The sequence below is a fragment of the Malaclemys terrapin genome, chromosome 11 (genome assembly GCF_027887155.1).
Source record: "Malaclemys terrapin pileata isolate rMalTer1 chromosome 11, rMalTer1.hap1, whole genome shotgun sequence".
In the NCBI taxonomy this organism is placed as follows: Eukaryota; Metazoa; Chordata; order Testudines; family Emydidae; genus Malaclemys; species Malaclemys terrapin.
In genome coordinates, this window is record NC_071515.1 from 41,061,632 (window position 1) to 41,073,329 (window position 11,698).

The 11,698-nt window shown below is 40.1% G+C and overlaps 1 protein-coding gene across 2 annotated transcripts in view; it reads left to right on the forward strand.

Annotated features, from left to right (window-relative positions):
- The window catches only part of SLC25A12 (solute carrier family 25 member 12), an 83,763-nt gene extending 80,534 nt beyond the window's left edge, over window positions 1–3,229 (forward strand). For both annotated transcript variants that reach the window (XM_054043562.1, XM_054043563.1), the window contains exons 16-18: window positions 1,321–1,479; window positions 1,681–1,771; window positions 2,593–3,229. In XM_054043562.1, the coding sequence (XP_053899537.1) occupies window positions 1,321–1,479; window positions 1,681–1,771; window positions 2,593–2,788 (446 nt within the window). In that variant the 3' untranslated portion in view covers window positions 2,789–3,229. The remainder of the gene's footprint in view (window positions 1–1,320; window positions 1,480–1,680; window positions 1,772–2,592) is intronic.
- The last annotated feature ends 8,469 nt before the right edge of the window (window positions 3,230–11,698 follow it).

An 11,698-nucleotide genomic window follows, 5' to 3' on the forward strand; every position in this document is an offset into this window, starting at 1 on the left:
TTGTATGTACACATGTGGCTTCAAAGAAAGTTTGTAGGGTTGTAATAGTGCATAGTTAGACTGGCTTTGCTGCTCCTGTTCCAATATAAAACCTACTGACTTGATCAGCAGGATGTTTGGGAAGGTTTACTGTAACTTTGTTAAATTTCTGACCTGTCAACTTGATAAATCTCCCTTAAATGCTATGTAGACAACTGTTATGCTGGTTTTTTAATTGTATTGAAATCAATAGTAACAATTCAACCAAGGCTGAAAGTGAACATTCAAGTTCCAAGCTGGAAGGGAATTCTGATTTTTGGTTAAGTGATTGAACTGAGTCAGTATGCATTATATTAAAAATTAGAGTTGGATTTGTACATCTAAATTTTATAAATATTCTAACAGCATCCATAATTGTGCCTTCAGGAGAATACTTTACCTGCATGGTTTCCCTTTCATTTGAATAAGAAACCGGTGGTGGTGCTTGGGGTGGGGTACTGTTACTGCACATCACTCATGGCTGTTACCATACTGTGTGCCAAAAATGCCTTTATTGTCAACCTTTCTTTATAGTTTACTTTTTAAATAGACTTGTGTTCTTGTGTTCTGCTAATGAACTGGCCAAAGAGCACCACAGAAATCTCACTGTAGAATAGATGGCCTCTAAATGATCACTTTGCATATTTACACCTTTAAACAAATGGATCTGTGAAGGATTAGAATGTTAGTACTTGAGAGGTTTGCAGAGCAGTTAATCAGCTATACTGTTACAAAGTACTTGGTACATACAATAAGTGAGTAGAACTATTAATATTCACAAAGCACAGTAAGGCCGACAGAGCTCCTAGAATCAGCTGAGAGCACCACTAATTTGTGTCAGGAATATTTAATCCCTTATATTGAGAGAGAGAGAGAGAGAGTTTTAACTATTTATACTTGGAAATATTTGCTTTGCTCTTTTTAAACAAGGAAAAATAAAAGGTATTTGAAATGACTGATAAAACTCAAAGGGGAGCTCTTGAGAGAATTGTTCTGTTAATATCGTTGCATAATTTTTGCAGTTCTCTTGGCTGTATTTTCATAGTATTTTTCTTTAGCATCTGTCATAAAATTAGCTTTGTGATTTAGAAGAAACATTTAGAAGGATTGTGCTATGCTAGCTGCAGGAAAAGTCTATTTGGAATACTTTACGTTAGTACCAGGTGTATGGGGGTTTACATTTTTAATAAGCTTTGATTTCACAAAAAGATTAACATTTGCAGGTATGTTCTTTGACATTAGAAATATTTCTATCTTTTACAAGATACTTTGTGTAAATTAAATGCTGTTTTCTTCTAAAAGGTGTGCCTGCTGCTTCCTTGGTAACCCCTGCTGATGTCATCAAGACAAGACTGCAAGTGGCAGCTCGCGCTGGTCAGACAACATACAGTGGAGTTATTGACTGTTTTAGAAAGATACTTAGAGAAGAAGGCCCTTCGGCTTTTTGGAAGGGAGCTATAGGTAGGGAATTTTCTTTATATTTAAAGTCAGACCACAATCCTGCACATTTTTTCTATGTTATTTTACTCAGGATTAACCCCAGCAGTAAAGTTTGCAGGATTGGGTCCTGGTATTGTAGTGCACGGGTTCATTTGAAAATCTCAGACCATCTTTCTTGATCTAATGTTGCTGTATTACAGTATTATTTGTAATATTCAACAGCTCGAGTGTTCAGATCTTCACCTCAGTTTGGTGTTACGTTAGTGACCTATGAACTTCTGCAACGATGGTTCTATGTTGATTTTGGAGGAATGTAAGTGCAAACATTTGCTCACTAACATGCAAACTGGGTCTGCCAAGTTATAATTCATACAGAGCCTTCGGAGAACTAAATGGAAAGATTTCAGAGTAGCAGCCGTGTTAGTCTGTATCCGCAAAAAGAACAGGAGTACTTGTGGCACCTTCGGAAGTGGGCTGTAGTCCACGAAAGCTTATGCTCTAATAAATTTGTTAGTCTCTAAGGTGCCACAAGTACTCCTGTTCTTTTTAAATGGAAAGAATATGTTGGAACAGATGTAGTTAAACTTAATGATATTGATTAACTATAAATCAGAATGCCAGCATTTTGTTTTAATTGTACCCTGCATAACCCCCCCTCCCACCACTTATATTACTAGTAACATCTTTGGGTATTAAAATTGAAAGAGCTTAAACAAATCAAATTGACTTGATTTGTATACTATTTCACTGTCTAAGCAACGTGAAGTATGTCAGTTTTTTAATGCACTGCACAAAACTGCTGTATTTGGGTTTCCTACACTGCAAGATGATAATTAAATCCCTCTCAAACTGTTTTCATTAAAATCATTTAAAAAAATTTTTTTATTAAAATATTTCTATTTTAAAATATCCAGAAACTAAATTTTAGCCGGAACTACTTGATAGTGGCCTTTAAAGCAAGCTTCCTTTATTTTAAAAAACTAATCAGAATAATTAACTCCTAACTTTGATGATTTATATGTTGTAGACAGATGATCATTTTTAGTATTGGCTTACTATAGATTCTGCTCTGTTACTCTGGTGCAGGGGAAACATTTTAAATAAGCAACCTTTTCTTTTTTTCTTCTCAAACAGCAAACCCTCTGGATCAGAACCTACCCCAAAATCTCGAATCTCAGACCTTCCTCCTGTTAATCCTGACCACATAGGTGGATACAGACTTGCTACAGCTACATTTGCTGGCATAGAAAACAAGTTTGGGCTTTATCTTCCAAAATTTCGATCTCCTGATGTTGTTTCAGTTCTACCAAAAGTAGCAGCTGAATCCTGAGATGACCTTTCAGCCTAGTATAATGACGCCATGAAAAAAAAAAAAGTTGGAGCGCAGTACTGTATCTATCCAGTCAGCTGCATGTTGCTCTTGCTGAACTGAGAATTCAAGTCAAATCACTCCTTTCTATATGATATACGATATGCATTTATTTGTTTCTAAATTAATCATTTGCACACAAGAAACGGATTGAAGCTTTAGTTCTGCATTGATTTCTTTTTCCTAACCAGTGGCATGAACCAGTAACCTTGACTTGGCTTTGCACAGCTTGCACTTAATGTTACTGTACATATTGTACATCTTTGTACAGAGACATCACGGCATCTGTACACTATTACAGTTCTATAATGGGTATGTGGTTCTAAGCAGTTTGAAATGTACAGAATGTTTTGAAGGTGTTTTTATTAAGAATCATGTGACAATAAAATATATTTAAAGTCATTTCATTTTCTTATATTTGTGTAATTTATAAAAATAAACCATCAGATATTTGGTGTATTTAGTCATAGATTTTTAAGGCCAGAAAGGGACCATTATCGTGTAGCGTGACTTGTCTTAGGGAATAAATCAAGGTATTACCTAATAAAGGCAAAAGCATAAAGATGCAGTTCTGATGGGAAGTTACATACAGGAACTGTGGGTGTGTATGTGGGGAGGAGTGCTTGGAAACTGTAGGAATTACCTAGAAACTCATGGTAATGCTAACTAGTAACTTTTTGGTAATTCTGAATTCCAGCATATCACATTTAAATTTAGTGAGATTGTATTTACCAGTTATAAGTGGATTATGAGCATTCTGAATAAATTTATCCTGTAAATGTACATATCTGAATAGCAAGTAAAATAAGTCCAGGGTTTAGTTTTAGCATATTTGGATGAAATTATTGCCAGGATATGCACTGCTAGTTTGCCAGCAAGTCCCAAAAGTGTCTTATTTGTAATTAAGTAATAAAAGGCCTTGGCCTAACTCATCTTTGATGTAACTATTGTGTTCAGTGGAATCGCCTAGAGATAAATTTGGCTCCTTGTGTAGTCTAGGAAATCTTATCACCCAGAGATTGGATTGGTGAATATTCATATCTCCTGAATTCTGATGTAATCTCTTTTTGTTTAAAAGACACAGCTTCCATTTTATTATGATTGTGCTTTCACTAGCAGTACAAAGTTTGTATTAATGGGCAGCAAGGGGAAATCCTATCCCTGCTGCCAGGAGGTTAACATCTGATCTGCAGCACTGTGTGAATGTGTGCAAACATCTCGGAGTACAGCCTTGCAGACTTACAAAGCTGCTCTATATTCTGCACAGGAGGTTCCTGTAGCTTTAGAAGAATGACTTCTGACAGCTCAGGGAGCTGCAAGCCCTCCTGGCTTTGTGGGCTTGAGGTATATAAGAATTAATCCACTTTGAAATACTTGCTCAGGGAGGAGCTATGTTCCTTCTTGGTAGGAGGAACACAAGATGGGGAAAGTTAGTTGTTTTGCAAAATCTCTAAGTTCCAGAAAAAATAAAATGAAGGCACCTAGTTGAGTTCCAAAGAAGGGGTGCTGTACTCTGAGAAGATTTCCAGGTATTTTGAAGAAAAAATTATGTAGAACTTTTGCCTCAAGTTTGCTAAATCAAAATTAAAAATTGCTAAATTAAAAGCCCTTTTTGACTAGTGGGTAATTTGATTTTGGAACAATGCAAATGCAAAATTCCAGCCTGACTCACAAGAAGAACCAGGAGTCCCTGCTCATAGTTATAATCTATCACCCTACTGTCATGGGATAGCTGGTCCCTGTAAGCAGAGCAGGACCAGTGCCCCTGTATCAGAGCAGGTGGGCCCTGTTGAGCCAATTAAAGGAGGCAGGGCTACACCTGGGGCTGTAACAGCCTGTCAGAGGAGTAATGATTGGGACAGGTTGTACCTTGCACCACAGGAGAGTGGAGCTAACTTCTATGGGGAAGCCGGCTGAATGAGGACTGGCTGAAGCTGGGAAGCTGAATTACCAGAGACCTCTGGGAGGAGACAGTGGATAAAGGGTGAGCAGAAGGACTATTTTCTGTTTGTTTGGCTTATGTTTGGACAATAAAGCTATTTAAAGGAGACTGGGTCTGACAGTGTGTGCTTGATAAACTGGGGAGAAGCCCTGCTGTGCCTTGTCTACAAACTGACTTGGGTGGGGACTGCTAAATTAATGCCAAGTTAATGGCTTACTTCTGTGTTCTGGGGTTAAGAACTGCAGTAAAATACCAAATGACAGATAAAATGGCTCCTGAGCTCAATCCAGTTGCCACTTAATCTCAGGCAGCTATTTTAATTGAAATAGGTGAAAGTGAAAGGTTTGCAATTCCTTAGGAAACTGTTAAGGAAATGTAATACAGAGAAGAGAGAACTGTTGATTCCAGAAGACAGGCATTGGCCAGGTTTTTATAAGCAGGGTAGAAAACTACCTATCCTACAACTTCAGTTTCAGACACTATAGTTTCTGGGCCATGGTTGGGTTAAATAGCCTCCTGGATTTTTTTTTTTTTTAAAGACAACTAGAATTGCCTTGACTTTATTCCAGTTAAATATTTTAATTCACCTGACAACAGGTGAAGGCCAAGGTTTTAGAGAGCATTTAAGGAAGAAGGAGATTTTAAAAAAAAAATGAATAGGAATGCTCAGCCATTCCTGTCTCTGCCAAATAAACACTTGCAAATCTTCCCTGTGTTTTAGTCACAGTCCAAAAGATGGTAACTTTTGTAGCTGCAGAACTACAATCAGCTAGAAGTGAGGTTCTTACCCACAAAAGCTTATGCTCCCAATACTTCTGTTAGTCTTAAAGGTGCCACAGGACCCTCTGTTGCTTTTTACATTCAGCCCTTAACTTTTGAGCAAAACTTTCCTTGACTACAACAGGAATTGAGTGCATGTAATCAAGGCTATTATGGGGCACCCAGTTCCCAGTCCTCGGTCAGAGAATGTATCTGTTTACGTAGTTTGCCTAGGCAAAGGCTTCTTAGGCAGCTCACACTTCTGTATCTTCCAATTTTGTTTTGCTCTATGACAAGTATATGCTTCCTTGAGGGGTAGAAAAATGCTTGGTACCCACTGGCATTTAATCTTTGTCACAGCTTGTTGACTGACTTGAGTTCCAAAATAGTGATTGGACAGTGAGGCTCCTGGGATGATCATTTACAATATCTAGCATCCTGTGACTGGCATGCTGGTTCCTCCATAACTGCTGACATGGGATTGTCTAAAGAAATCCCATCCACCCGATCCTCCTTTTCATTCCCTACATGTTTGGGGGGATGGGGTTGTCAATGCAAATATGGTTTGGGAGGAAAAATAAAAATGGTTATAAATTGCTTGAAGCTAGATTCCATTTTCTAATAAGTTTCCCTAAATGATACCTGACCTGTGGATCAGGATCCATGCTGAAGCCTACCAAGACTCGTATTCATACCTAGTTCTTGTCAGGAGTCCTCTGGAACAGAACTAGTTTACTGTGTTTTTGAACATTTTAATCTAGAATTAGAAGAAATTGTTTTGGAGTGGAGAGGGAGGGGGAAAATAGCTCTAAATTTAAATTCCAGCAGAAGCTGCAAAGCTGTGCTCTGGTCACTAAAAATTCCCATGCCTGGAGGAAGGACACCATCACATGACGTGCCTGTTCTTTATGCAGTCCCTGGGTGTCTCAACTGAACAGAAAGCTACTGTCGTAAGGCTGGTGAAAATATACAGGGCAAATGTCAAATTGAACAGCATGATTTTGGATTGAAAATAGAGGGGGTACTTTGACAAGGCAAAGCTGATGGAAGCCTGAAGTTATTTCACTTTCAAATCTATTGAGCGAAGATAACCTCCTGAAGACACAATTCTGATTGCAGTAGCCACTCTCCATATGAGCTTTGCTCATAATAGAATGAGGGTTTTTCTAATACCAAGAATTGGTAAGAGAACTTGTGTTTATAGCATAGATTAAATAGCAACATCAACCCATTTCTGATTTTGACGTATGTGAAATGGTTCTCCTGGCAAAGAAGTAGGATTGTAGAAGAGATTAAGAACAAATGACACTAAATAAACTTTGAATGCTCTCTAGTACTAATGCACAGAAGGTGATTTTCACCCATATAGTGAAGCTAGTTAAAGCATTTTCAGCTAAATGGTTTGTGTATTTGTGTGCGTGTGTTTGGTGTGGGTTTTTTTTTTTCCATCAACACGCGAAGCCAAAATGTTTTGCGCTGTGTGGAACAAAAAGAAATGTCAAAACTTCACAAGTTGTTGTGAAACAACTGTCATTCTCCAGCCAGCTCCACTGTTTGGCATAGGGCTCTGCAAAGCTACTGTGATGGTGAAGGCAGCACTCTCCCCATATGTGCCCATTTTCAGGCACTTGAAACTTGCTTGGGGGGGAAAAAACCTTTGGGATATAATGTTTCCCCTTGTTCTCGGCCCAAAGGGTATTTTTTGTTTTGTGAAGCACTGGGCAGCTGTTGAGGTTTTCAGAGTATTTGTGCAGGTGGTTAAGTCTGATGTTTTCCACTTGGGTATCTCATCTGGATTAATTTTAAAACTTCAATCTCCCACTGGATTAAGTTGTCCCTTCAGACAAGTGCCACTGAAGTGTTTTGAAGTGATTTGGATCAGAAATTAAGTTGTTTAAAAATCATGGCATATTTGCAGTCTGGTCCCAGCTCTCCCCACAACCACAGCACAAATGGACTTAATGCAGAGGTCTCCCCGTGACCAGAGTGCCAGCTGAGACACTGATTGCTGCTGCAGCCCCTGGACTGAAATAGCCTCTATGATATAGACCCCTCCAGCCCAATGTGGCAGAGTTAGCTAGTGGAGCTGCAGAATTGAGGATCCATTGGTTATGGCCCTGCCCTCCCTTTAAAACACCCTTTTGATGCTACCACCGATGTATGGAACAGGTCTGTGGTGGGGGAGGGGAGAGATTCCCATCCTGGGCCATCTGAGCCCAGTCCCCTGCATAGTGGATGGCTGAGCTTTGCTGCTTTTGGAGTCCTACACGTCTGTATGAGCACCTGTGATTTTTCTGCCAAATATTTTGCATGTGTAGCAGTGCTGCATTCCAGCTCCGTGCATGTCTAATGCACACTGAAATAAACCAGGGCTTTTAGTGCTGTGATTACGTCTCATTACATAGATACAAAGACATGTAATTAGCACATCCAATACTGCATGGCATTTATTTCCATAAAAAATACAGTGCAGTAAGCTGCAGCTATCCTGTGCATGTCCCTGGAGCGCCACCCATCTGAAATGCACAATCAGACAAACACTTGAGATTTGTGTTCTTTAAACCTACGTAATGCTAAGGTTGGTTCCTGTGTTGGATTTTCTATTGTTTTTGTTAAATCCTCAGTCTCAAGTTTGTTTTTGTTTTAAAGTGTGGGTTATATGCTGAAGCTGAAACAAGGAGGTGTAAATTATCTTCCCAGGCACCTGGAGGCAGAAGCAATGTCCCTGCCTGCCCTGCGTAGCTTTAAATTCTGACCGGTGCTGAGTAGGGACTGGGCTTTGGGAGGCAGCCAAGAGGATGTGCCGAATCAGTGCATTTACCAGCTGCCATGTCCCCACACGCCTTGCCCAGCCTTGCCCATTCATGGGACTGTGCTGGGCCTCTTCTTTGGCTATGTGGTTAAAACTGCTCTCTGCTACTGTAAGTGTCCACTGTGCAGAGGACTTTCCACTCTCAGGGTTCTGCAGCAAGGTCGATGCCGATGCCACTGGAAGCTACTGAATTTAGCCTACTTTTTCCTAGGGTTTCCAGCGCTGGAGAGTTACTAATATTTAATCTTGTTTGAAGTATTGCCAGATTGTTTGAAATAGGATAAGCTACTCCGGAAAGGCGACTTGCTCTCGAAATGAAAGCCATGCTTTCATCCACTTTAGGAATGAGCACAGATTTCTTACTTCACTCTCAAACAACCTGGATCCAAGTTTCTTTAGGAAAAGGGCACCCACTCTGAACATGAGCATTTTTGCTGCAAGATGCACTATTACATTTTTTTTTCTATTCAGGCAGCTTTGGAAGCTGCCAAGATCAGTGGTTGATATAATCAAATATAGTGCCCCATCCCTTACCATGGCCAATGTCTGATAGTGATCATACATCTACTTTTGACATACTAAATTCTTGAGAAAAGGTCTTCCTAACTTCACTATGCCATACTGGAGTATGCTCTGAAGCATAAGAAATAAAAAGCCGTTGCATGTTAATATAGTAAGTGTAATTGCACCTGCTAAGTCTTTTGTGCGCACAATGCTTCCAAGCATTTGCTACTAAGAGATTGCCTCAATACCTTGCAATAGGGAGTTCCACAGGGTGTCTGCTGCCCAGAAAGGTATTTCCTTTTATCAGTTTGATCTTTATTGCCTTCCTGGTTATTTCACCTTTGCACTATAGGAAGTGATAAACTGAACTACGATTAACCTCTTTTATACCATTCAGAATGCTGTCTTCCTCTTCCTCTTCTCTTTCCAAATTATTAAGAAACATTTTGAGATGAAAAGCACTAAGATTAAATAGTCCCACTCCTATTAATTCCCCCTCTATCTAGACTCCTGCAGCACGGACTCATTTTTGTGTCCTCTTCAGGATAATTTCTGGTTTTGATAGTTTTTAAGATGACCAATTCTGAGCCCCTGAATGCTACAGTATAGCTTTAAAGAGCTGCCTTCTTTTCCAGTTGTCTTCTCTGAATTTCAACTGTCATGTTGCCCGATTGCTAGAGCTGGTGAAAATTTTTTGAACGTTTCTATTTGATGGAAAAAAGGGGGGTGATTTCACATAACTTGACAGTTGGTCACATTTTGAGTTTTGACATTTTTCAACAGACCTGTTTAATGACAATTATTCCCATTTTTGAATCCGCTCTACCACTTACTTAGTTTCATTAGGTTCTTTTGGGGTTGTTCACAATCCTGTCTAATTTTCATGCTTCCCCATCCTGAAAGAGACCTGTAGGTCTCATGAGATAGGAAGCAACATTCTTCAGCGCGTAAGGGGAGCTCTGGCCATAGGTCAGGATTTGTCACTGGTGACCTCCACCTTTCTCATGGGTACATTTAGTCTGATAACACATTAATCTTATGCATTTCCCACCATGATTTTGGCAGGTATTCTAGCAGATGCAGTGTCACAGCAGAAATGAGCATTATTTCAGCCTCTTTTTCACTTATGTCTCTGGAGATCCCAGTGATGGTTCTTGTAAGTACCCCCCCTATATATATATATATAATAAAGCAACAACAACTTATCGTAAGGTCCTTCAATCTGCCTCCAGAAGGGAGCATCACCATTTTGGTCTCTTAGTGAGAAAGGCATTATCCTTCCAGAGATTAGCAGGTTCTCTTCAACAGCAAGAATAATCATGGGACTTGAATATAAGGTTGGGTTGCCAAGGTTTCAATCTTGGGCTCAGGTGATTTAGCCTAAGAATTTAGAAACAAGCAGGTCCTACCTTGCCTACCGATTTATTTAGGTTGGCTGAAATGGAAAAGGTTGGAGTTTAAGGCTATCCTTTGGAAAGTACTCAAGCTAAGCTCTCTGAGACTGAGGCTAACAAGCCTTAGGCTACGTCTACACTACCCGCCTGAATCGGTGGGTAGAAATCGATCTCTCAGGGATCGAATTATCGCGTCTTGTCGGGACGCGACATTCAATCCCTGAATCAACGCTTGTACTCCACCAGTGGAGGTAGGAGTAAGCGCCGTCGACGGGGGAGCCACGGAGGTCGATTTGCTGCCGTCCTCACAGCGGGGTAAGTTGGCTCCAATATGTCGAATTCAGCTACGCTATTTGCGTAGCTGAATTTGCGTATCTTAAATCGACACCCCCCTCCCCTCCCCGGTAGTGAGGACATAGCCTGAGTAACAGGTCTGCTAAGGTAATTCAAGTAATCAGAGCTGGAAAGGCCTGGTTTGCTTTCCCTCAGCCTCAGTCTCAGATAATTGTGTAGTTTAGAACAATGCTTATATTCCTAACTCTCTCTCACATTGGGATGACAACTACTGTTTAGTATCAGAGGAGTAGCCCTGTTAATCTGTATCCACGAAAACAAGGAGGAGTCAGGTGGCACTTTAAAGACTAACAGATTTATTTGAGCATAAGCTTTCATGGGTAAGAAGTGGTTTTTTTACCCACGAAAGCTTATGCCCAAATAAATCTGTTAGTCTTTAAGGTGCCACCTGGACGACTCCTTGTTTTTGTAACTACTGTTTAGTGCAGTGCTTTCACCAGACAGAGGGCTGTGTATTATGATGGATATCTTATCTGTTTGTAACAGGAGGGAAGTCCCTCAGCTGCAATGTTAATGTGAAGGGGAGCATCAACAAGCATACAGGATGCCAAGTTCACTTAGTGGACACAACTCAATGTTGAACCATTTGAAACCCACAAACTATCAGTCATTTCAAGTCTAGGGTCAGATGACTGTGCCCTCTATACCTAATAATTCTTTGCACCTGTCCCAGGGAAAGAGCATGATCTAAGCCAGTACATAAGAATGGCCATACTGGGTCAGATCGATGGTCCATTTGGCCAGTATCCTGTCTTCCGACAGTGCTTAATGCCAGAATCTTCAAAGGGAATGAACAGAACAGGGCAATCATCCATCCCGTTATCCAGTCCTAGCATTTCGCAGTCAGAAGCCTAGGAACACTTAGAACATGGGACAGCATTCCTGATCATCTTGGCTAATAGCCATTGATGGCTCTATCCTCCCTGAATTTACCTAATTCTTTTTTTAATCCAGTTATAGTTATGGCTTTTCCAGCATCCCCTGCCAATGAGTTCTGCAGATTGACTGCACTGTGTGAAGTAGCTCTTGTTTATTTTAAACCTGCTGCTTATTAATTTCATTCGGTGATCCCTGATTCTTTTGTTATGTGAAGGAGTAAATAACAT